Source organism: Ambystoma mexicanum, chromosome 1q, assembly GCF_040938575.1.
Source record: "Ambystoma mexicanum isolate Mex_15411 chromosome 1q, UKY_AmexF1_1, whole genome shotgun sequence".
Classification (NCBI taxonomy): domain Eukaryota; kingdom Metazoa; phylum Chordata; class Amphibia; order Caudata; family Ambystomatidae; genus Ambystoma; species Ambystoma mexicanum.
The window spans coordinates 1,503,562,208-1,503,589,473 of record NC_090922.1 but is presented as its reverse complement, the minus strand read 5'-3'; the positions used below and the strand labels follow the sequence as shown (position 1 = coordinate 1,503,589,473).

The 27,266-nt window shown below is 47.3% G+C and overlaps 1 protein-coding gene across 1 annotated transcript in view; it reads left to right on the top strand.

Moving 5' to 3' along the window:
* ARTN (artemin) overlaps positions 1 to 15,165 on the top strand; it is a 181,744-nt gene extending 166,579 nt beyond the window's left edge. Inside the window, exons 3-4 of the mRNA XM_069642405.1 lie at positions 5,521 to 5,737; positions 8,399 to 15,165. Coding sequence (XP_069498506.1) covers positions 5,521 to 5,737; positions 8,399 to 8,832 — 651 coding nt within the window. The 3' untranslated portion in view covers positions 8,833 to 15,165. The remainder of the gene's footprint in view (positions 1 to 5,520; positions 5,738 to 8,398) is intronic.
* Positions 15,166 to 27,266: the final 12,101 nt, after the last annotated feature.

Sequence of the window (27,266 nt, the reverse complement as noted above, 5' to 3'; positions counted from 1 at the left end):
ACTGGATGGTGAGGGCTGGATAATTTTAGCAGATATTCAATACAGTGATAGGACCATTACGTTGGGCTTTGTGTACAGCCCTTGTTCACCAGGGAAGATCGTGTATGAAGGATTTACTCGGCTATTACATGAAATGCATGGAGAAACGATCATTTTAGGAGGTGAATGTAATTGTTATTGATCACAATATGGACCGCACGGGCCAGGGTTGGTACACAAATCATTGAAAATGTAGAGCATTCAAGCTTCTCCTTTGGACGTTTGACTTAGTAGATTTATGGATGGTCATGCATCCTTCCCTAAGGCAATATACATTTTACTCCCCGGTACATATCTCATTTTCTCAAACTGATTATATATTAATTTCTGATAAGCTATAGACAAGACTTTTGTTGTGGACATTAGAGAGCGGGAGATCTTGGATCACGCCCTGGTGGATCTCCGTTTAGATATTAATAGAGAGAAATCTTCTTTCTTTATGCTGCCATCTAAAAGTGGGGGTTTTAGGAGAGACTGATGTTGTGGCGGTACTCAGAAGTTTATCGAGTTGTTTTTTAGACAAAATGTTGGTTCCGCAAACACCAGGATGGTGTGGGATAGTTTCAAAGCATTAGTGAGGCCAGAGTTGATTAATAAACCTCTTAAGAAAAAATATTTGGGTGAACTGAAAGCACTTGAGAGAGACCTGTCCCGTTTGCAGCAGAGGTGTGCACGATCTGGGAAGACCAAAGATTGATTGGAGGTGGTTTGGATAAACCTAGCTAGTAAAACACATTCTATGGTCCTATGGCAGAACAGGGAGCTTCTTTAAGATACAGAGGTATTGAGAATGTGGAGATAACAGTGGGAGACTGTTGGCTAACAGGCTGAATGGTTTAGCTGCAAAATCAATTATCCAGGGTGTTGAGGATAAACATGGCCATATGATGTTGAGAAATTCTGATAGTTGTAGAAGCTTTAGAACCTTCTATAAAACATTATTTACAGAAGATGTGTTTCCTTCACAGTCCGATCTGGAGGAATTTTTTGACACTGTAGATATCGCTAAACTGACACGAGAGGATAGCATGGCTTTGGATGTTCAAATTGAGTTTTGGGAAGTTTTTTAGCAATTGAACAGCTCAAGGTTGGGATATGTCTGGGTGGGATTTATTGCCTACCTATAGAGTTCTAAAAATCATTTAGTGGGATTGATGAGGGGCAGGTTTGGATACGATAACATAAGGACCATCATCAGTGTAATGAGTCTATGCCAGAGAGCTCTCTCAGATACTGTATTTGTTTTCATGGATGCAGAGAAGGCATTTGACAGAGTAAATTTGGCTTTTTAAAGTTCACAATGCAAAAGATGGGGTTTGGAAATAACTTTCTTAAGGCTGTCAACTGTCTTCAAAATGCAATGAGAGTGAGCATCTGGGTGAATAATGAACTGTCTGATTCGTTCACTCTTACACGAGGAACGAGACAGTGTTGACCCGTGTCGCCCTTTTGGTTCAATATTGCTTTGGAGCCACTGGTGACTTATATCCATTGTGAACAAGGAATTGGAGGTCTGAAATTTGGATAAAAGGAGGTCAATGTGCTTTCATATGCAGACGATATGGTGGTTGTCCTCTCAAACCAAGAGGGGGGCAATACAATCTTGAAAAGCATTGTTGAAAGCATAGGTAGGCTCGCGGATCTCAATAGGGATAAGACAGAGGTTTTTCCACTCTCAATGACTTGCAGGAGAGAGGATTTTGCTGGTTGGAATTGCAAATGGTCGGGATCCTGTGTAAAATATGTAGGGATCTAATTAAAGACATGAAGAAAGTGGTGGAGTTCAATGTGAATAAATTGTCAGTGATTTTGAAGAGGGACATTAGGAAATGGGAATGGTTACCCTTGGGCATCTGGGCAATGATTAACACAGTTAAGATGTCTCTCTTACCTAAAGTACTCTGTGTTGTGCAATCTTTACTCTCGAGTTTCTCAATCCGAGTCTGCAAATTACAAATAAAACAGCTAACTGGCAGAGCTGGATCTCTAAAGGGACTTAAGATATAGGGGATGTATTTTGGGATGTGCCGATATTACCCTTCGAGGAATTTTAACGGGTATTTTCTCTTGGAAATAGAAAGAAGGGTAGATTTAGAGAACTTGAATCTCTTTTTATACAGAGATTGAATGTGTTATCAGTGCCATTAGAGAGGGACCCGGCAGGTTGTGCTATCTTTTCCTCTTCACCGCGTGTGGTATCCACTTACTTGGATCTAATGCCTGTGGGTCCTTCTGTTGTTGAATCTTGGAGAAAGTTGATGGAGACATGGGAAGAAGATTTAGGATGTCGAATTATAGATAATGAGTGTGGAAAAATGTGACGTGCGGGTTATAGAAGTAAATTGGACCTGAATTTGAGACTCATGCATCAGAAAACGTTAGGGCATATATATTGGACACCGGTAAGCATGAGCAGTTTGGATCTGGTTGAAAATTATGTTTGTTGGGGGGTGGAAGGGTGAGGGGCACGCTTATTAATATGCTATGGAACTATTCTAGGTTAGCTGAGGTTTGGAGGTGTGTTCTGGACAGGCTTGTCACAATACTATCACTACGCTTTCCAAGGATGCCTTTGCAAGCTCTTTTGTTATCTAGTAGGGGACGGTGTGAAGTTGCTCGATAATATAGTAAGTGGCTTGACAAAGTACTAGTGGTGGCAGCAAAACAGATACAGAGAGTGTGAAAGATCAGGAAAATAACACAGGGGGTAATTGGGTGAGTGATGTGCTGATGTTGTCTGAGTTTTGAGAAAGTTATATTTTTAAGGCAGGATCGGGAAGACGCTTATTTTGAACTCTGGGCACCTTTTAACAGCTTGTATGGTGTGTAAATATTTGGTTGACTTGTAAGTGGTTGCAGTTAAATTGAGTTGGTGAGAGGAATTTTGGACAGTAAAAATGTTTGTGTCCGGTCTTTTCTTATTATATGAGTTTTTTTCTTCTTTTCTTTTCTCTGTTGTTTGCTTGTTTGTCTTGTGTGGTTGTCTTAGGCACACAGTTGATTTTATTGTTGAGACGAATGTGCTTGGGAGAAAGTGAATTGTGTACTCATTCATCTAATGTGTACTTGATTCTTTGAAATTATTGTCTTGATGGAATTGCCTTTGGAGAGATTTGTAACTTTAGGGTGATATTGTTCAAGGTGTTCACTGTGACAACTCTGTATGTTCTTTTTCTGTAAATATTAAATAAAGAGTTTAAATACTCTGCAAAAGACTAAAACTGTGTTACCAATTATGAGTGACACTTGATGTGCCCTCATTGACCTTCTCCGTAAGGACTCTGTACATGACACTTCTGGCCAATTCCCAGGTGCCTTTCCTTGTCACAACCAATGTAAGGAGGACGTTGGGATTCGGTGCCCTGCAAGACTTTGCACAGCATGCATATACCTGCAGCTCTAGCATGGCCTTGGCACGTCTCCAGAACTGCAACCGAAGTGCACTCGTTTAATCATTCACTCACTCACTCTCCTCCTCAGCATGCACTTCCACATAAGAGGGGAGGGTTTGGACGATCCCCGATTCACCCCCCCCAGTCCTTGCAGGCCGCTGTTCCCACTCAGCATACAGATAAGGGCGTTGGGGTAGTCCTCTTTCTACACCTACAGTCCTACACGCCTCTGTGTCCTCTCAGAGACCAGGGTTTAGGGTTAATCCCCTACCTACGCCCCATTACTTGCAGTCCCCTGTCTCCCCTTAGCAGGCAGTGATTTACAGGAGAGTAGGGCCTAGGGCAGGGGTCTGGAACCTTTGGCTCTCTGTATATTTTGGACTATGTATCTCGTGATCACTCACCATTGACAATGGTGGCTAGGGATGGTGGGAGTTGTAGTCCAAAACATCTGGAGAGCCAAAGGTTGCAGACCCCTGCCTCAGTGGTAGCAATCTGTCCACTCCTCCGCCTCTTCCACGCCTGTGTGCCCCAACTCTGGAGCCAGGCCTTTGAGAAATCCCCTGTCCACCCCCTTCCACCGCTCCACCCTCCCGTGCAGAACTTTTCCCTTCCTAGCATGCAGTGCCCTCGAGGAGACCAGGATCTGGGGATAACCCCCATTCCTAACCTCTCAGCTCTTGCATCTTTCTAAATCGAGGGGTCGTCTGAAGACTAGGCCTCACGGTGAGGCCCCAATTTACCTTGCAGGGCTTGCAGCCATCTGTACCCAGTCAACACTCAGTGCTGGTTGGCAGGCATGCCTGAGGGACTTGGCCCCAATTGTACCTGTCCCATCAGCATTTAGAACCTTTTAGGGGTCTAGGCCAGGGAGTAACCCCGCGCCTCAGCAACTCCCACTAAGGGGTGTCAGTGGCCAGGTCTAGGAAGTGGAATGCGGGATAGACCCATATTTACCGTAATGAGCAATTTCCTGATTCCCTGGTCCCCCATTTCTCTATCCCAGTACCCTCATCACAACTTCGCCAGGTTCAGAGCTGTGCAAGTCCTTAGGCCTGGACCTAAATCTCCACCCTTCCCTCGCTCTTTCCATTCTGGGAAATGTGCCTGAGGAGGAGAAATTCCCTCCCTGAAACTTGCATGTAGGTCGGAGACCTCATGACGTAACTTTGATCCGTTTGGGGCAGTGGACTACATTTCACCTCAAGAAGGATTGATCCGGGAGCTGTAATGTAGAAAGCTTCGCTCTAGACTGATAATGTTGTGTACAGATTTGATGAACAGATCTTGTTGTACAGCAAAGATGGTCACTGAGAATTCTGTAGAGTATCCTGGAATACTTTGAAAGATTGCATGGAAGTTGAAAGTCGGAGTTACCGAAACAGGTGTGGCAAGCACTTTGGCAAGCACTTTGCCTCAGGATCCTGTGGTTGTCAAAGCTCACTTTCCCATAGAGTCATTACGAGAATCGTCCTGCACCTCCCAGCCAATGCCCGGCTCCTGCCAGACTGCGCTCTCCAGGCTCACCTGTGCCCAGCCCTCGCCAGGGAGTCTCTTGCTCACCTGGAATGCAGGCCAGCCAGCCTTCACAGCGGTGACTGCGCTGAAAGGAATGGCTCTTTCTCGCTGCCATTGGTCGGGCCTGCGGCCGCCCACCTGCTCCGTGCCTTTCTTCCACTCTCTCACAATAGGTCAATGCATACATACCTGTGTGAAATGTGTTCCTGCAGGCGAACAGCAGTGAGTCCCCAGGCCCAGGTGGGAGGGCTGCCAATCACGCCAAGGTGCTGCGGCTTTCCAGAATAGCCAAATAGGCCTGTCTGCCACGCTCACCTTACACACACACCCGGGTTACGTCATGTAGTAAAGAGGCTTGTACACAACATGCCTGACATGCTTGCCAGGTGCAAACGTCAGGGACCAGAGGACTCCGTTTATGTAGAGACGAAGGTATGAATGGGAAAGTCAGATGGGTGTGGCCAATGCCTAGGGGCGTGCAGCACCTGGGCGTGTCACACCTGCTCGTGCAGGTACTGCTACATGTTCTGCGTCCTTCACTCCGGTCATGAGCCTGCCTTCTCTTCCTCAGGTGTTGCTCTGGGCCGCCCTCACCTGCCTGTCCCTGTTGACTGGGGTGGTAGTCGGATCACCGTCGCCGGAGGTCCGCCTGCTGGACGCCAGCCTGGGGGACCAGCCGACTGCCAGTGACACCGACAGCATGGACATCACCAACCCTGGGCTGCTGGAACCCGGGGCCGAGGACAGCATAGAGGTCTCACTGGGTGACACCTGGAGCCCACTATATGGTGAGTGAGCACACTCTTTTGGTTTCTCTTGGAGGTTGGGGAAATGGGGGGTGATAGGTGTTATCTTGAGGGGTGGGGCTGAAACTAGAGACAGCACAAGTGGTGTAGAAATGTTGAGAAGCAGAAGTGATAGGGAGCGAGGACTGGGAGGGGGTATGTGAACCACTGGTGGTGAAGGAGTGGCGAGAAGCAATGAAAGGATAAATTAGAAGCCAATTAGCAGGTCAGAAGGGAGAGAGTCTAAAGGGTTAAGGTCCATTAGCTCACCTCCTCTAATAGTATAGGCCAGTGAAAAGCCTTCTTGAAGAATCCGTAACTCAATAATGGTAGCGTGGCCGAGCTCAAGGCTTTTACTGTGCAAGAGTTGTCGGAAGGTTTCAGAAAGAAACAAGCTCAACTGCAGTACAGGTAAGAAATGATATAGGATCCAGAATTTTAAAAGTATATACATATACAACTAAAAGAGTTAGGGTAGACATTACAAAAAACAGAAAAAAGTAATTAAATGTTTTATTAAAAATGAATAAAAACCAAAGCCATCATAGAAAAGTCACTTTGGGATAAGAGATCACACAAATGTTTCACCTGAAACAATCAAAATCTAAAAGAAAAAATCATCAAAAATAGCCTAAAACATGCCCTCGTGTCCCCCAGGGGGTGTAAGAGAGCCATGCTTCCCACGGAGGCTGCGAGGCTGGGGCGAAATCAGTCAGCAACTTGCTGGCCACTAAATACTGCTCCTTACCTTGGGGTGAAACCCAACTCCCAGTCCTAAAATTCTCTCTTTCCCAGCATGGAGCGATAACGAAGGAACTGCACGTGTTCCCTCCTTAGACGCAGGGAGTATTCAGGCGTTGCTCGTTGCTAAATGAGAGGGGAGCTTGGTAGCTTTGCAGCTCTGCTCCTGGGCCCAGCATCGGAGTTCTTTGCAGGGGAATCCTGTCTATGGTGATAAAAAGTCTTACACTCGGATGCAGCCAGAGAACAAAATGGCGGGAAACCAAATGTGTGTAAACTCAGCAATAGAAGAATGCATTAACTTCCTTACACCTAAACGTCGAAAGACTAAAATCCGAGACATTCTTAATAATTGACTGGTTGAAAGCAAACACTTCGTGGAAGCCCTGGGCCGCCATGGGTTTCTCCAGACAATTCCGCAAAAGTTTTATTTGCGCCCTGTTATACTAATAACTTCCTTTAGGGGAGCCCTCGATGGCGGGCTGATGCTGCGCTGTTTCTCGGTGCCCCCGCGGAGCCTTGTAGTGGTGGCACCCTTGCACCCTCTCAATTGGTCGAAGCTGGCTCGCCTGGCACCGGCTCCTTATCAAGAGAACTGGCCCTGCCTTGTGACTCCGAAAGCAAAGTGATGTTCTGGTTTCCATGGCAACTAAACATCCCGAGCTGAACTGGAATTGGAAAGCAGGCCCTCGCTGGCTCTCACACAGACGCGCAGCGCGTGCACGTGCCCGCAGAAGCACTCGAAGCTGTGGCCCCCTGTAGTAGGAATGCCAGCTGCAGGAAGTCAGAAAAACCAGATGCAGTCAGCAACCTGTGGGGGGGGGGTCCCAGGGCAGACGTTCAGTGGCCTAAGGAGTTAGAAGGGGAGGGCGGGAGGTGCTGCTAGGTGATGGGTGCACTATAAACTACAAGGCAGAACAATAGTGCTAATTCCCAAATGTCGCCTTGGTTGACCTTTTGGGGCTCATGGCGACGTTTTGAGGAACTGTTCCAATATGAAGTAGGTAAACCACAGGGGTTTGTGAAGTCGATATGCTAATCAGAGCGTGTCATGCCAGCTGTTGTCATCAGTATTAACCCCAGCTCTGTCTTTGCTCTTGCTTCATCTTGGCTTCCCTGCCTCTGTCACAGGCGTGTTCTCTGCCACCCGACCCCAACCACAAGGAGGCTTGTGATTAGTAGATGGGACACCTTGGTTAAAACAGTGCTGGAAATGCAAACAAAATAACTGGGCCATCCCTCTCCTCCATGGAGGAGCCAAGCCCCTATGCCAGATCACGCAACACAATGGCCATTCAGAGAATCTAATCCTGGCGATTTGCATAAAAGCAAATAGCATTATGGGAACGTAACAATGCCTGCAATTTTACATTCCAAACATGTCACATAGTGATTCCGTAAGAAACCCTTTTGAGCGAATAATGCAAGTTGGATTCTGCGGTTTTGATTGGTCACAATACTCACTGTAACAAAAAAGAATTCTGTAGATTGCAGGACAGCTGTATCAGTTTTTGCAGCAGCAACACAGTATTTGAAGCGTTGCCACTTTAGGAACTGTGCCGAGTCTCCTGAAAGCTGTCTGCTCGTTGAAAGGGAACAGATCTGTTCTGAAGCCAGTTGTGGCATGCACGAGTAATCAACGCTTCAACGAGCAGATGGCTTTGCTCGTCCATGCGATAACTCAGCTTCGGAACCTGTCTGGGAGTGTCCTGCGCTTGGTCTGGGGACAGGACAGCACTCGACAATACACGTTTTACCGAGGCGCCGCTCCGTCTTGTTACGCCCCATTTCCTGCACTGGTAAAATGTACGGAGCCCACCCTGGGTAGGAAGGGTCCAGATATTGTGCAGTTTGTACGATAGGATTGTCTGCTGCTTCAGTCTTTGATGCTTGCTAATTGTGTATCTTTTAATTATTTCACAGCCGACAATGGAACATTGAATGGACACAGCAATGCAGATTTTGGCGATGACCTTCTGTTGCGGGCAGAGCGCTCCCCTATTGACCTGACCAAGTCCAAGACGAAGCCTAGCAAGAAGTCGAACCGCGGGGGCCGGGGCTGCCGCATCCGTAGCTTGATGGTCAAAGTGCGGGACTTAGGGCTTGGCTACATCTCCGATGAGATTGTGCCCTTCAAATACTGTAGCGGAGCCTGCCATCGCTCCCGGACCAACTACGACCTCACCCTCTCCCACCTACTCAAGCAGAAGGCCATCTCTGGAGGCCCACCGGACAAGGTCAGCAGTCACCCATGCTGCCGGCCCACCAAGTACGAGCCTGTGTCCTTCATGGATGTGAAGAGCATGTGGCACACTGTGGACAAGCTCTCAGCGGCCGAGTGCAGTTGTGTCGGATGAAACCGATGGTGTGTCCACAGTAGTGTCAAAAAGTAGGCGTACAAAGTCGCCTTTGCATGCGACTTACGTGGCAGTGGAGGATGATGGTGAGTGCTGTCATGTAGACCTGAAATCCAGCCGGGTATGCTCTTCCAAACCGTGGGCTCGCAGGACAGGCCCACCACACCATAGTCAGAGGCAGTCGAGGATGTGGAAGAGAATTGGAGCAGGGTGTCTTGGCATGTAGGAGCAGTGGTGCAAGCAAAGATGGGCTAGCCCGTGTGCAAGAGAGGACACGTTCCTGTTGGGTATGCCCAGAACCACAGCCTTCCAGCTGCAACACCAGGGCCTGCCACGCTTGGTGCATCTTGTCGGAATACATGTGGGTTGTGCAGAGGTGGTTGAGGGCCTCCACTGTCTTTTTTTTTTAAGAAGAAGATTGTCCTGTTTCTTGCCCCCATCACGTTCACGTGTGGCCTTAGGACCGTTATACGCAGTCACAGCACTTCTATCCAACAGGAAGGATTGCAAAGCACTTTACAAAACTAGTTTACAAGCCAAAGACAAATAACTGCTTTTGGGCACCATGTCAGGAGCAGGAACAGACACGTGACTTGGGATTCTACAATGGCTGGGAAATCAGGAAATTACTCCCGCTGCCATTGTTGTGCTGCCCAAGGAGCAGAAATGAACATTGGTGTTGGTGGAGCATTGACCAATGGTACCCAGAAGACTAGACAACGCAGTCAAATGCCTTTTCCAAGCACGGAATTGAGGTGGGATCATTTCAGTCGGATCCCGATGTCCGGGAGACATTTGCCACCACAGGAAAGATGTGTCTTGACATGTTTACATTGGTGTGCTATTAACCTTTCACGCTTTGTTTCTAAATGCAGTGCTTCCAAGTAGCCTCGGTTTCGAGGACCTTTTTTGGTTTACGTACCTTAAGATTCCCAGATACGTCATCTAATTTTAGGGAGACCAGTGTTCCACAAACCGGCCATGCCCACCTCTGATTTCCTGGTCACCTATAGAAGAGGACATTCAAGGGCCATGTGGATGACCCGGTGATCAAGGACATTCAGGTGCCATGTATGGCCAGGTGATCGAGGACATTCAGGGGCCGCGTGGATGGCCAAGTGATCGAGTGGTGTATGTTTGATGTGGAGCACTGTGTTGGACTGTACAGTGGCTTTTCCAGACTCAGACCACATTCTCATCTACACTTTCGTCTGCTTGCTTAGTTCTGTGGTAAAGCAGGTTTCTGAACACCTCCACGTTCTTCATCCATGTGGGTCATTGTCAGTTGACAGAAGCCTTTGAAGGGAGGAACCTTACATTAAGTGATGAAAAGACTTTCACACTCTTCAAATGCTAACTCCCAATTTTGAGTGATAATTTTGTGTTCTACGTGGTTTCATCAAAATGACTGACTACATGCTGATTTAATTAGTCGTCATGTACCTTGCTTTTTCCTAGCAATGAGGGTTACACCCACTGCTCCCTACCCACCATCCCCACCGATGCCCTTTCCCACCTCTGTATAACCTCCGACCCCTCTTTTGTATTTTACCCCCACAAAGTACATTACAGGTAGTAAATTACAATAGTATTAAAAAAAATAGACCTTGGTAATGAGGTTGGACTGAAAGAATTAACCGTTGATTTTAGTACAAGAATTGAATTTATTTCACAAAATATCACAATGTTAAAAAATCATACAAGTTATAAAGACAAATCACAAGTTTTACATCTAATTCATTCCACATTTCATACCCATACTCTCACTCGCACTACCAATGACAACGTTAAACACAACAAAGGGTCAACCTACATATGGAGCCGTTTTTGTATTCCTACATACAATTTTAAGGTTTTCGATACACTTGTGTCTCCTATTAGTGTGTATATATGTACAATAGTAGACAAAGCTTATTGGCAACGTCTACATATGTTTCAGTCGGTCAAAGAGGGGTTTCAAATGCAGCCTGGCGTACTTCCGACCTTCTTCAGGACAAAAAATGAGGTGTAAATCTTCCCTCACATACAAAACACAATCTGGTAGAAGATGTCTTCCAATATTCTCTCTACATGGGACAGAAAAGAAACTAAACTTAGAGTCCAACCTCTTTTCATCAAAATTTAGGCATCCTTAAATTATGCTTGTAAATCTTTCGTGATTACAGACGTCTGCCCTCATCTCCAATGCTGGTTGATCGGTGTGGCGCAACCTCGGGAATAAATCCACAGTGCTCCCAGAGAAAAATTCTGGGGAACCTGAAAATGACATAGGCACAGAGTGACACTGTTGCTCTAGCAAGGATGCCAAACTCAATAAGTTACGAAAAAAGTAGCAAGACTCCCTTACGTGTTGTATCTGTGAATCACTACAGACATTGAGAAGCACCTTCTCAAACTGACCTTGATCCCATGACAATTGCAGAGTCAGAGGCCAAAAAATGCATTCAACATCATCTACGGTGGAAACACAACCACGGTCTATTTATTTTTAATACTATTATTTTACTTACATGGAGGACCTTTGGGAATACAGGTACCCTTATAACCCATATATGTAGTAAATTACTACATATTAATTTATTTTGATAAAACCACGGCACACGTAATCTCCTTTTATGTCTGTACAACTGAATGTTACATTGGGAACAGAGCCTTGTCCAATTGTTTTCACTTTTCCATGTTCATTTGTTAATGTTGTGTTTCACTTTTTCTCTCACCATTTCTATAAATTATTGCATTTCTGAATGTTAGAGAATGTTTCAGGCACCTATTGGCCGGACCTCTCATTTTCCTTTCCGGAACATATTCTTTTTTTTAAATGAGACTTGAGTGCAGTGATGGTATCATGTTAAGCATTGGGAGGGAACTCCCTGCCCCATAGCAGTTTCCTAGAGAGATGCCAGGTTTTTAGAGTTTAGATGGTTGTATACTAATTGACCTTTTCACAATTGACCTCGGGAGAATTCACCTCAGGAGAATTGACCTAATATCGAAGGTCAATTAGGACATATATGCAGGAGGAAACCCCCGCAACCCGCCCCAATCCGAAAACCCCTGCAACCCCCACCCAATCCCCTTATATTATTTATAATCCAAAACCAACCCAATACATATATAAAATAACTAAAATAATATAAAGGTCAATTGTGCAGAAGGTCAATTAGGACCATTATAATTAGGTCAATTGTGCAAAAGGTCAATTGTAAAAGGTCAATTTGGCTAATACCGTTTAGCCACTTCATGCCCTAATCCAGGAATGACATCCGTTACTCCCTGTGGCGTAAGGCTCCACTCTGCAAGGTGCTTGCATGGACATCACTACCCAGACCAGCAGAATGTCCCCATAAGGGAGCCTATATGGGTTTAAACCGTATTGAAAACAAAGAAAAACACTTTTTACAGCAACTCAAAGATGGAGCATTCAGAGCGGACACTAGACGGAGGACATGGCTGGAGCTAGAATGTAGCCGCTTCCACCCTGGAGGGAAGACAGTCTGTGGCTAATTTTTATTTCTATACTGTCCGGGTCTTCTCGCGATCACAGAGGGTCTTTCTGCGGGATGGGCACAAAGGAAGCCGTGCACCAACGTCACTTAATTCCATGGGGCAAACAGTGCAGTGCCGGATTAAACCCTGTGTACAAAATACCTGCGATCCACAGCACCCTCAAACCCAGTTATCGAGGTCCCCCCATAACCTGAGTCTCGGGCATGAGTTGGGTGGAAGTCAAGTTCCAGTAAGAAACCCCCGATTTTAAGCCTTAATGACTCCAAGCAGAAACGTAAACATTTATTAAATTGGGCTTTCATATAGCGCGTTATGCCGGGTCCAAGCTCACCTGGGCCGGTTATCGAACCTGTGCTGCTCAGCGTTGTATTGCTTCCAGGACAAGAGTGTTGCCCCTGAGTTACGCTCCCGACAGTACACCTTGAACAATATTTTAAGGAATCTTCTCTTTAAATGTATCAGTGGCGTTCTACAATCACAGACAGGTTTTGGCCTGTCTGATGCAGCTCATGTAGGTCAGGTATAACACATCTTGAGGCCCTGCTTTTCAGCATTTTTGGGGGTAAGCCCACCTGCCCAGTCACACACTTTCAAGCAAAGTACCTCTTTTATCTAAAAAAAAAAGGCAGAGAACCAGGAGGGCTTGCATAGAACGCGTCTTTTTTTCTTGGTAGTTCATCTTTGTGGCTGCTGGCTTCCCTACCCGCCCAGGTCCCTTCCTCGGGCAGTTGCAGTGCAGCTCAAACAGAGCCTCCCTCTACAGGTAACAGTGTGGAAAATACAGGCCTGGAACAAGCTAGACCATCGAAGAATCAGACATGATCCTCTGTAGTTTGCCTGTGTCCTTACTGCATTTTGTAGCGAGTAAAATGGCAATTCTGTTTTATCGCTGGTATTAGTTTTGGCTATTCGGGAGCGCTAATGCGCCGCTTATTAGCCTAAGCTCAAGCATTTGAGTACAGCTAGAAGAGAGATGGCATATGAGGCGGGCCACATGGTTTGTGGGCGTTGTTTGGTTATTTACCCACCAACGGACTGCTCATGGCCATGCTAATCCTTATGGCCATTCCCACCCACCCCTCCACCCCCAAAACACATTCTCTTAGGATCTCTTTGAGCTACGCTTATCAAGCAGTAACATCAAACAGTGTGCTGCAAGCGCCTGGCAGTATTCCACCAAATCGGCTTCTGGTAGATAACTGTTTAATAGCATTTGTACATGTATTACTGGTGCAGGAATGGTCGTCACCAAGTTTCTCTTCAGCCACTTGATTTATAAGCGGAATGCGTGTCATTGCGCTTAAGTCTTGTTAGAAACAAGCAATGGCAAAGCCAACAGTTTCGGCCTGTGTGAATGTATTAGGGGCATTGGAGGGATGAGTGATCCATTTGGCATTCAAAGAGGGGGTACATCCAACCATGGCTCAGGTTTTGTGGCTTGAAAATAGCCATAGCCAGAAAGTCCCCGGTGGACCTCTTCCGCCATCACTTCCTGTGCATGTGGAATCTGCATGGTGGTGTGGCATCTTATGGTAGGATCCGCGAGCCGTACAGGCAACCCCGTGCTCCGCGCAGCTGCCCAGCTGTCTCACAAGTGCATCTGCGGTCTTGGCAGCAATGGCCACTGGGTTTGAGCCAAGGAGTGATTTGTTTTTCCAAAGCGTGGCTTCCTGACTTGGAATGGTGAGCGGGAGTGTAGCCACAAGGCATTGTGGGTTGGTTTACTCGGCTAAGTGGGAGGTTTCTCTGGGGGGAAGTTTATGCAGCATGCCCAGTTTTACATTTCCTTAAGCTTAACTGGATTAGGACGCGCGTCCAACGTTTCAATTTGCGATTAAGTGGCGGGCCCACGGGTTCCGGGGACATTTCACTACAGTGCCCTCTGGCAACGATGTTGGGTGGGATAGGCACAGTGCCTCTTAAAACGCAGAGCAGCCTGGAGGGGGCGCTGAGGATGGGAGAGATTGGAGTCTTGAGGAGGGTTGGCCTTTCGGACAAAAAAGAGGTTTCTCAAACAGTCCAGTGCTTCCCAAAGCCCTAAATGTGGGTCCAGTAACCTATGCGCTACCAGCCCATCGCAAAATCCTCTTCACAGGCCAAAAGCGCCTCTGATTGCCCAGACACATGCGCCACTACTAATGGCTGACGTTGCTGAACTGGTATCAAAACTACCGGAAGAAAGCACAACGATTAGTCCTTTCTTTCTCTCTTTCAGGGGCCTAAGTTCTAAAAGATTTCAAAACAACAATAAGATTTTTTTTAAATAGCAGCACCTTGGTTCTTTAATTCACCAAAGACTCTGCACACTCTAGACTCAAAACAGGACCACAACGTTTCTAAACGTATGACAAAAAACGGAACAAATGAACTCGCAACTGGATTGACAAGCAGGCTTCTGGTGTGCCTTCCAGTCCATTTGTTGCACAGCAGGTTGGAGAGCCGGCAAAGTTTGACCCCCGTATTCTAATCTGGGGTAGCAGCCGCAAACGTTTCCTGGGGCGATGGAAGTGTAGGGAAACACCCAACTATCTCCTTGAGGTGAGGGCAGGGGGGCAGTAGCACTCTTCCACTGCCCTCTCCTGGGCAGGGGGAAGAGGATTCCTCCACTGCTACTTCCCGTGGAGGGGGTGGATCATTCCAACTCTCTCTCCGGCAGGGGGATGAATAGGAATCCTCCACGGCTCTTGCCTGTGGAGGGGGTCTGGGGGGGTCGTTCCAACTCTCTCTCCTGCAGGGGGATGAATAGGATTCCTCCACTGCTCTTTCCTGTGGAGGGGGTCTGGAGGGGTCATTCCAACTCTCTCTCCTGCAGGGGGGAGAATAGGATTCCTCCACTGCTCTTTCCTGTGGAGGGGGTCTGGGGGGGGGGTCATTCCAACTCTCTCTCCTGCAGGGGGGAGAATAGGAATCCTCCACGGCTCTTGCCTGTGGAGAGGGTCTGGGGGGGTCGTTCCAACTCTCTCTCCTGCCTGCTCTTTCCTGTGGGGGGGTCGTTCCAACTCTCTCTCCTGCAGGGGGATGAATAGGATTCCTCCACTGCTCTTTCCTGTGGAGGGGTGGATCATTCCAAGTTTCTCTCCTGCAGGGGGATGAAGAATAGAATTCCTCCACTGCTCTTTCCTGTGGAGTGGGCTTGGGGGGTTAATTCCAACTCTCTCTCCTGCAGGGGGGAGAATAGGATTCCTCCACTGCTCTTTCCTGTGGAGGGGGGGGGTCGTTCCAACTCTCTCTCCTGCAGGAGGATGGATAGGATTCTTCCACTGCTCTTTCCTGAGGAGGGGGTGGATCATTCCAACTCTCTCTCCTGCTGGGGGTGAATAGGATTCTTCCACTGCTCTTTCCTGAGGAGGGGGTGGATCATTCCAACTCTCTCTCCTGCTGGGGGGTGAATAGGATTCCTCCACTGCTCTTTCCTGTGGAGGGGGTGGATCATTCTAAGTTTCTCTCCTGCAGGGGGGTGGAGAGGATTCCTCCACTGCTCTTTCCTGTGGAGGGGGGTGGATCATTCCAACTCTCTCTCCTGCAGGGGGGTGGATAGGATTCCTCCACTGCTCTTTCCTGTGGAGGGGATGGATCATTCCAAATCTCTCTCCTGCAGGGGGGTGGATAGGATTCCTCCACTGCTCTTTCCTGTGGAGGGGGGTGGATCATTCCAACTCTCTCTCCTGCAGGGGGGGTGGATAGGATTCCTCCACTGCTCTTTCCTGTGGAGGGGGTGGATCATTCCAAATCTCTCTCCTGCAGGGGGGTGGATAGGATTCCTCCACTGCTCTTTCCTGTGGAGGGGGGTGGATCATTCCAACTCTCTCTTGCAGGGGGGTGGATAGGATTCCTCCACTGCTCTTTCCTGTGGAGGGGGGTGGATCATTCCAACTCTCTCTCCTGCAGGGGGAGGTGGATGAATAGGATTCTTCCACTGCTCTTTCCTGTGGAGGGGGGTGGATCATTCCAAATCTCTCTCCTGCAGGGGGGTGGATAGGATTCCTCCACTGCTCTTTCCTGTGGAGGGGGTGGATCATTCCAAATCTCTCTCCTGCAGGGGGATGAATAGGATTATTCCACTGTTCTTTCCTGTGGAGGGGGTGGACGATTCCAACTCTTTCTCCTACACAGGGGTGAATAGGATTCTTCCACTGTTCTCCTGAGGGCAGGGGAGACTATGAAACTTCCACCCACCTATCCTGGGACAGACAGTGTGAGGAGCTTGTGGCATTGGGCAGACAGTGTGAGGTCCACCGTCCACACCAGAACGAATCCACCTGTGGTCTTCAACATGCACTCTCTACAAGTCTTACACCGCAAGTGCCTAGAGGCGAGGAGGCTCGCCGTGCATACTGTTTACACTGTTCTAGAGGTCATATTTTCACACTTTCATAAAAATAAATAATAAATAAAGGACCTGTCTCTGTGACCCATCCAACCCTTCCCCCACCCCCGCTCACCCCTTGCAGTGGAAGGCGACTCTGCACAGTGGTACCTCCCATATGTATTCTATTTATTTCATATAAATTATTTATTTATTGTTTTTTTTATTAACATGGTCTTTCTCATCCCAAAGTGTATTTATTGTGAAGTGGACATTACACGCCCTTTCTGTCATAATTATTTAGAAGGTCGCTTTACGCCCGGTGAGGGGCGAGCGCAATCTCACCGGGCGACACAGGTCAAAAACTCTGTCTTGAAAATGCAGTATTTCCAAGAGTCGTGTGACACCAAAAGGGGTTTCTTTTTTATACGTTTATATATATAAATATATATTCTAAGCCTTATTTACCTTTTTTAAGTGTTCAACAAAACTCTATTTTTGTACAGCGTTTTTGTTCCTGTAAAAATAAAGTTTGTGAAATATGTCTGGTGTCTGGTTTTCTTGCTCTCCTTTCTTGGTTCGGCCATTCGCATAGCACTCACCAAATAGCTGCCTCTAGGCACATCAACAAAAGATGTTAAGGCAATGCACAAGATCTAATAGGTCTTGAAAGAGGATGGCGAGGAGAGCCCGGATGAGATTTGAACCAGTCGCTTCCACATCCCAGGTGAAGCCTCATCCAAAGTGATGCTTCCAGTTCTAGAGGCCATGTTTTGAGTCCAGGTCTCAAGGCAGGGGACCTTGGCCTTTCCAAATGCTTTGAGCCACAGCGCCCCTCTGCTCCGCCCTGCACAGTCAAAGGTGAGGGATCATGGAAGTTGTAGTCCAAAACCGTCTCCATAGGTTGCAGACCCCTGGGAGAGAGAATGAGTGCAGTGGTGTCCAGTTATGAAACCTGTGCTGATAGCAGGCACAGAGAAGGTCAGGGGGGTGCGGGGAGGGGGTCACTAGGGTCTTTAAAAGGGAGGAGAGTGACTGTGATTAATAGAACATGCTTTGCGAAAGGTAAGCAGTTCTACCTATAGAGCCTGCCAACATTATTTTTAATCAAGGCGGGCTCAGCATGGCAAGATTTGGAATCCTCGGCTCTCAGGTATCATTCCCAGTTCTCAAGATAGCATCTGGAGTATTGTGTCCTGCACCAGAGCCAAAATGCGGAGTACAGAGTCCAGTTATGAAAGCTACGTCTAATGTGTCATGTTATGGAGACAGCATTGGGAGTATTGTGCCTTGCACCAGAGCCAACTCCTGGAGTACAGAGTCCAGTTCTGAAAGCTACGTCTAGTGTATCATGTCCAGTTCTGTAAACAACATCTAGAGTATTGTGTCCGGCACCAGAGCCAACACCTGGAGTACAGAGTCCAGTCCTGAAAGCTACGTCTAATGTGTCATGTCCAGTTCTGTAAACAACATCTGGAGTACTGTGTCCTTCACCAGAGCCAACACCTGGAGTACAGAGTCCAGTCCTGAAAGCTACGTCTAATGTGTCATGTTATGGAGACAACATGGGGAGTATTGTGTCCTGCACCAGAGCCAACTCCTGGAGTACAGAGTCCAGTTCTGAAAGCTACGTCTAGTGTATCATGTCCAGTTCTGTAAACAACATCTAGAGTATTGTGTCCTGCACCAGAGCCAACACCTGGAGTACAGAGTCCAGTCCTGAAAGCTACGTCTAATGTGTCATGTTATGGAGACAACATTGGGAGTATTGTGTCTTGCACCAGAGCCAAAATTCGGAGTTCAGAGTCCAGTTATGAAAGCTACGTCTAGTGTATCATGTCCAATTCTGTAAACAACATCTGGAGTACTGTGTCCTGCACCAGAGCCAAAATCTGAAGTACAGAGTCCAGTTCTGAAAGCTACACCTAATGTGCCCTGTTCTGGAGACAACATCTAGAGTATTGTTTCCTGAACCAGAGCCAACATCTAGAGTCTAGAGTCCAGTTTTAAAAGTATGTCTAGTGCATCATGCCCAGTCCTGTAGACACCATCTGGAGAATTGTGTCCTGCACCAGAGCCAACATCTGGAGTACGGATTCCAGTTCTGAAAGCTACATCTAGTGTATCAAGCCCTGTCCTGTAGACATCATCTGGAGTATTGTGTCCTGCACCAGAGCCAACATCTGGAGTACGGAGTCCAGTTCTGAAAGCTACACCTAATGTGCCCTGTTCTGGAGACAACATCTAGAGTATTGTTTCCTGAACCAGAGCCAACATCTAGAGTCCAGAGTCCAGTCCTGAAAGCTATGTCTAGTGTATCAAGCCCTGTCCTGTAGACATCATCTGGAGTATTGTGTCCTGCACCAGAGCCAACATCTGGAGTACGGAGTCCAGTTCTGAAAGCTACGTCTAGTGTATCAAGCCCAGTTCTCAAGATAATATCTGGAGTATTGTGTCCTGCACAAGAGCCAAAATCCAGAGTTCAGAGTCCAGTTATGAAAGATACGTCTAGTGTATCATGTCCAATTCTGTAAACAACATCTGGAGTACTGTGTCCTGCACCAGAGCCAAAATCTGAAGTACAGAGTCCAGTTATGAAAGATACGTCTAATGTGTCATGTTATGGAGACAACATTGGGAGTATTGTGCCTTGCACCAGAGCCAACATCTGGAGTTCAGAGTCCAGTTAAGAAAGCTTTGTCCAGTGTATCATGCCCAGTTCTCAAGATAACATCTGGAGTATTGTGTCCTGCACCAGAGCCAACATCTTGAGTCCAGTGTCCAGTCCTGAAAGCTACGTCTAATGTGTCATGTTATGGAGACAACATCGGGAGTATTGTATCTTGCACCAGAGCCAAAATCCAGAGTTCAGAGTCCAGTTATGAAAGCTACGTCTAGTGTATCATGTCCAATTCTGTAAACAACATCTGGAGTACTGTGTCCTGCACCAGAGCCAAAATCTGAAGTACAGAGTCCAGTTATGAAAGCTACGTCTAATGTGTCATGTTATGGAGACAACATCGGGAGTATTGTATCTTGCACCAGAGCCAAAATCCAGAGTTCAGAGTCCAGTTATGAAAGATACGTCTAGTGTATCATGTCCAATTCTGTAAACAACATCTGGAGTACTGTGTCCTGCACCAGAGCCAAAATCTGAAGTACAGAGTCCAGTTACGAAAGATACGTCTAATGTGTCATGTTATGGAGACAACATTGGGAGTATTGTGCCTTGCACCAGAGCCAAAATCCGAAGTTCAGAGTCCAGTTATGAAAGCTACGTCTAGTGTATCATGTCCAATTCTGTAAACACCATCTGGAGTATTGCGTCCTGCACCAGAGCCAAACCTGGATTACAGAGTCAGCTTATGAAAGCTACGTCTAATGTGTCATGTTATGGAGACAGCATTGGTAGTATTGTATCGTGCACCAGAGCCAAAATCCAGAGTTCAGAGTTCAGTTCTGAAAGCTACGTCTAGTGTATCATGTCCAGTTCTGTAAACAACATCTAGAGTATTGTGTCCTGCACCAGAGCCAACACCTGGAGTACAGAGTCCAGTCCTGAAAGCTACACCTAATGTGCCCTGTTCTGGAGACAACATCTAGAGTATTGTTTCCTGAACCAGAGCCAACATCTAGAGTCCAGAGTCCAGTCCTGAAAGCTATGTCTAGTGTATCAAGCCCTGTCCTGTAGACATCATCTGGAGTATTGTGTCCTGCACCAGAGCCAACATCTGGAGTACGGAGTCCAGTTCTGAAAGCTACGTCTAGTGTATCAAGCCCAGTTCTCAAGATAATATCTGGAGTATTGTGTCCTGCACAAGAGCCAAAATCCAGAGTTCAGAGTCCAGTTATGAAAGATACGTCTAGTGTATCATGTCCAATTCTGTAAACAACATCTGGAGTACTGTGTCCTGCACCAGAGCCAAAATCCGAAGTACAGAGTCCAGTTATGAAAGATACGTCTAATGTGTCATGTTATGGAGACAACATTGGGAGTATTGTGCCTTGCACCAGAGCCAAAATCCGGAGTTCAGAGTCCAGTTAAGAAAGCTTTGTCCAGTGTATCATGCCCAGTTCTCAAGATAACATCTGGAGTATTGTGTCCTGCACCAGAGCCAAACCTGGAGTACAGAATCCGGTTATGAAAGCTACGCCTAGTGTGTCATGTTCTGGAGACAACATCTGGAATATTGTGTCTTGCACCAGAGCCGAAATCTGCAGTACAGAGTCTGGTTATGAAAGTTACGTCTAATGTATCATGCCCAGTTTTCAAGATAACATCTGGAGTATTGTGTCCTGCACCAGAGCCAACCTCTAGAGTCTAGAGTCCAGTTCTAAAAGTTATGTCTAGTGTATCAAGCCCTGTCCTGTAGACATCATCTGGAGTATTATGTCCTGCACCAAAGCCAACATCTGGAGTACAAACTCCAGTTCTAAAAGCTACATCTAGTGTATCATGCCCAGTTCTGGAGACAACATCTGGAGTATTCTGTCCTGCACCAGAGCCAAAATCCAAAGTACAGAGTCAGCTTATGAAAGCTACGTCTAATGTGTCCTTTTCTGGAGATAACATCTCGAGAATTATGTGCTGCATCAGAGCCAACATCTAGAATACAAAGTTCAGTTCTGAAAGCTACATCTAGTGTATCATGCCCAGTTCTGGAGACAACATCTGGAGTATTGTGTCCTGCACCAGAAGCAACATCTGGAGTACAGAGTTCAGTTATTAAAGCTACATCTAGTGTATCATGCCCAGTTCTGGAGACAACATCTGGAGTATCGTGTCCTGCACCAGAAGCAACATCTGGAGTACAGAGTTCAGTTATGAAAGCTACATCTAGTGTATCATGCCCAGTTCTGGAGACAACATCTGGAGTATTGTGTCCTGCACCAGAAGCAACATCTGGAGTACAGAGTTCAGTTATTAAAGCTACGTCTAGTGTATCATGTCCAGTTCTGGAGACTACATCTGGAGTATTGTGTCCTACACCAGAGCCAACATCTGCAGTACAGAGCACAGTTCTGAAAGCTATGTCTAGTGTATCTTACCCAGTTCTGGAAACAACATCTAGAGCATTGTGTCCTGCACCAGAGCCAATATCTAGAATAAAGAGTCCAGTTCTGAAATATAAGTCTAGTGTATCATGTCCAGTTCTGGAGACAACATATGGGGTATTGTGCCCAGTTATGAAGTATAAGTGTTGAGGTCTAAGTTCTGAAGTCTATGTTCTGAAGTCTAGGTCTCGTGTGGCACTGTGTCTTTGTCGGGAGTTCTCAGGAGCACTGTGTCTTTGTTATGTTCATAGCACAGAGGACATCACTGCGACAGCCCTTATATGGCCATGCACTCCTGAAATGGGTACATTCCTAACGGCCCCAGTGTCCCCTGCAGGTGCTCTGCAGGTACTGGGGAAGTGCTGAAACTCCATAAGGGACACCCCATGCCTGTGCAGAATTCTGCTAATTGAAGATCACGGACAGGCTGCGTGTAAGCTCCACACTGCTCCAGCATTCCAGCTCGTGTTACCGCAACGTGAGAGCCAGTGAGGGAACACTTATGGTCCAGACGTTCAGGCTATTGGAGCAGGTGCCCAGATCCGACCGTTCCCGCCCACTTCGACCTCTTGATCCATGGGGCACACAGTGCGTGCTTATTGCTGATGGTGTATGTCTCCTGTGGCCCTTCGATACAGTCTGAACCTTGGTGCCGTAGGTCAGCTTGCTTATGGAGGGTGTCTAGCACAAACCATTGCTCCTTTGCTATGTTTGACTATGCTATGTGGCAGCTTACCTGTGAAGAATATCGCGCCCAATCTATTGCTGTTATGCTTTGTTCGTCTAAGATATGGCTGCCTATGTCATGTAAGCTATGTTATGTTACGTACTTACACATCAGCCCCGTTCACAGTATGGTTAAGAGTGAGTCCATGCATGTTCAAGGATTTATAAAACCAATTGATTGGGAGAATCGGGTCGATAAACAAGTGTACAGTTGTTTTCCTATAAATCCCTCATACCTGTCCAGTCTCATTTCCTAACCCTCTTTCCAGTGTTTCTTGACTTCCCCAACTATCCACAACCTCTCCCTAATCCTCTTCCTCAAATTGGCTGCCACGTGTTAACCTGTTGTGTCAGATTCAGGCACCATTGGCAACCATTGGGTTCTGTGGTTAGGCAGAGGGTGTGGATAGTCCCGACCCTCTCCTGGGCTCTGACAGTCATGTACCATGTGACTAGGGTGTCAGGGCCAGATCTAGAAACAACATATGGAGCACTAGGACTTGTACCAGAACACACACCTACGGTATGTAGCACAGTTCTGGAGAACATCTGGCACACTAGAACGTGTACCAGAACCCACATCTAGAGTATGGCGTACAGTTTTGGAGGATATGCCTAGGGTGTCAGGTCCATGTCTAGATACATCTGGAGCACTAGATATTGCATCAGAATCCACATGCAGAGTATACCGCACAGTTCTGGAGGATATTACTAGGGTGCCAGTCCCAGATCTAGAGACAACATCTGGAGCACTAGGTATGTACCAGAACCCACATCTAGAGTATGGAGCACAGTTCCGGGTGCTATGACTAGGATGTCACTCCCAGATCTAGGGAAAACATCTGGAGCACTGGGTCTTGTATCAGAGCTCCCATATAGAGTATGGAGCGCAGTTCTGGAGGATATGACTAAGGTATCAGGCCCAGATCTAGAGACAACATCTGGAGCACTAGATTGTGTACCAGAACCCATAACTAGAGTACGGAGCACAGTTCCGGAAGATATGACTAGGGTGTCATGCCCAGATCTAGATACAACAGCTGGAGCACTAGGCCTTGTACCAGAACCCACATCTAGAGTATGGAGCACAGTTCTGGAGAATATGGCCAGGTTGTAGGTTCAGATCTAGAGACAAGATCTTGAACAAGAGATCATGTACCAGAGCCCACACCTAGAGTGTGCAGCACAGTTTGCGAGGATATGACTAGGGTGGCAGGCAAAAATCTAGAGACATCTCGAGCATTAGCTCTTGTACCAGAACCCAAATCTACAGTATGGAGCACAGGTCTGGGGGCTATGGCTATGGTGTCAGGCCCAGATCTAGAGACAGCATCTGGAGCACTAGGTCTTGTACCAGAACCCACATCTAGAGTATGGAGCACAGTTCCAGAGGCTACGACTAGGGTGTTAGGCCCAGATCTAGAGACATCTAGATAACTAGATCCTATACCAGAACCTGCATCTAGAGTATGGAGCACAGGTCAGGAGGATATGACTAGGGTGTCAGGGCCAGATCTAGAGATAACATCTGGAGTACTAGATCTTTTACCAGAACCCACAACTAGAATATGGAGCACAGTTCTGTAGGATATGACTAGGGTGCCAGGCCCAGATCTAGAAATAATTTATGGAGCACTAGGCCTTGTACTAGAACCCACATCTAGAGTATGGAGCACAGTTTTGGAGGATATGACTAGGGTGTCAGGCCCAGATCTAGAGTCAACATCAGCAGCAGCAGATCTTGTACTAGAACCCACATATAGAGTATGGAGCACAGTTCTGGAGGATACGACTAGGGTGTCCGGCTCAGATCTAGAGGCAACATCTGGAGCGCTAGCTCTTGTACCAGAGCCCATATATGGAGCATGGAGCACAGTTCTGGGGGATATGACTAGGGTGGCAGGCCCAGATCTAGAGACAACATCTGAAGCATTAGATCCTGTGCAAGCAACCACATCTAGAGTATTGTCATGGTGCATGCTCCCAAAACCCCGAAACTGGCGAGCCCATCCCTGCCTCTGGCTTCTTTGGGGGCTTCTCAGGCCCCAGCTAGGCTTACCTGGACTCACTCCTGGCGCCGCTGGTACCAGACGCATGGTAGGTGTTAAACATATGGTCCATATACTTGGCTCTGAGATGCTAAGCCATTCAGTACAGGGTGTGGCTGGGCACTATTTTACCTGAGAGGCAGGATACAGATAAGGGGACTATTTTCCTGGAACTACTTGCAAGGCTATTTAAACCGCACCCTGCAAACTGAACACGCTTCGCATTATTCTGCACTCCTGCAGCGTAACGCACACTGTGTCAGTTCAGCTCTTGTTTCCCTTCAGCCACGCCCATCCAGAGTCTTCTATCCATCGGCACCTGTGAAAAGAGAAGAACAGGAGTTATTCACGCATTGAAGGCCTTACCTGCAGAACATCCTGACCTCGCCTTCTTCTTACCCACGGAGCGCTGCATCTTTCTAAGAACCGAACAGAAGGTACCCTCTTGGGTAACTACTCACCTGAATGGGCCACCTCCAGGAACTCCATCGAGTAGTTCTCCATCATTCTGCATCGCGCCGCCACTCAACACCGTCAAAAGTTTCTTCCATCTTCTTCCTGGAATTGCGCCGCACCTGCTGAACAGAAAAGACAAAGCAGGTTAGTCTCACACAGCAAAGGAAAGCTAAATAAAGCAAAAAATTAGCATGTCCCGCACAGCGCTATACTTACCGGCAGGAATCCTGCTCATCATTGTCAGAGGAGTCACCCCATCATCCGAAAGCCGCTTAATGCCGCACCTGAAAGACAAGAATAAACATTAGATACCTTGAGCAGAAAGACTTAAAGCAGCTTTTCCAAGGAGTTATTGGAATAGAGACTTACCTGCTTACTCTGGTCCTTCCACTTCAGCAACCTCCATCGGATCAGTGAAGTAACTTGATCCTGGAACGACAGTGTAATCGCGCCCCTGCCAGAGAGTGCAGGACGGAGAGCTCACCCATTAAAAAAACAAGGTGAGCCAGTGGAAGAGAAGGAAGATCGGAAGGAGGTGAAAACCAAAACCAGCTCCATTCAGTTGGCTAATATCTTGTTTCGACTTGCAGGCGAACATCTCCTGAGGCAAGAACAAAGGGAAGACGCAAGCTAGCACCCTCATTTAAGCAGAGCAACACCAGTGCAGACATCCTGCGGACACGAGCACGCCCCCGTGGAGACCAGATGAGCGTGACAAGTATAGACCACATTTCTGGGGGCTATGACTGGGGTGTCAGGCCCAGATCTAGAGACAACAACTGGAGCACTAGGACCTGAACCAGAACCCACATATAGAGTATGGAGCACAGTTCTGGAGGCTATGACTAGGGTGTCAGGGCCAGATCGAGAGGCAACATCATCAGCAACAGATCTTGTACCAGAACCCACATCTAGAATATGGAGCACAGTTCTGGAGGATATGACTAGGATGTCAGGCCCAGATCTAGAAACAAAATCTGGAGCAACAGATCTTGTACCAGAAACCACATCTAGAGTATGGAGCACAGTTCTGGAGGCTATGACTAGGGTGTCAGGCTCAGATCTAGAGACAACATCTGGAGCGCCAGCTCTTGTACCAGAGCCCATATATAGAGCATGGAGCACAGTTCTGGGGGATATGACTAGGGTGGCAGGCCCACATCTAGAGACAACATCTGAAGCATTAGATCTTGTACAAGCAACCACATCTAGAGTATGGAGCACAGTTCTGGAGGCTATGACTAGGGTGTCAGAGCCAGATCGAGAGGCAATATCTGGAGCACTAGATCCTGCACCAGATCTCATATCTAGAGTATAGAGCACAGTTCTGGAGGATATGACTAGGGTGTCCGGCTCAGATCTAGAGACATCTGGAGCACTAGTTCTTGCACCAGAACCCACATCTAGAATATAGAGCACTTTTCTGGAGGATATGACTAGGGTGTCTGGCTTAGATCTAGAGACAACATCTGGAGCACTAGCTCTTGTACCAGAGCCCACATCTAGAGTATGGAGCACAGTTCTGGAGGCTATGACTAGGGTGTCAGGGCCAGATCGAGAGGCAACATCCAGAGAACTAGATCTTGCACCAGAACCCACATCTAGAGTATGGAGCACATTTCTGGAGGATATGACTAGGGTGTCCAGCTCAGATCTAGAGACATCTGGAGTACTAGCTCTTGTACTAGAGCCCACATATAGAGAATGGAGCACAGTTCTGGGGGATATGGCTAGGGTGGCAGGCTCAGATCTAGAGACAACCTCTGAAGCATTAGATCTTGTACAAGAAACCACATCTAGAGTATAGAGCACATTTCTGGGGGCTATGACTGGGGTGTCAGGCCCTGATCTAGAGACAACAACTGGAGCACTAGGACTTGAACCAGAACCCACATCTAGAGTATGGAGCACAGTTCTGGAGGATATGACTAGGGTGTCAGAGCCAGATCGCGAGGCAACATCTGGAGCACTAGATCTTGCACCAGATCCCATATCTAGAGTATAGAGCACAGTTCTGGAGGATATGACTAGGGAGTCCGGCTCAGATCTAGAGACAACATCTGGAGCACTAGCTCTTGTACCAGAGCCCACACCTAGAGTATGGAGCACAGTTCTGGAGGCTATGACTAGGGTGTTAGGGCCAGATCTAGAGACAACATCTGGAGTACTAGCTCTTGTACTAGAGCCCACATATAGAGCATGGAGCACAGTTCTGGGGGATATGGCTAGGGTGCCAGGCTCAGATCTAGAGACAACATCTGAAGCATTAGATCTTGTACAAGAAACCACATCTAGAGTATAGAGCACATTTCTGGGGGCTATGACTGGAGTGTCAG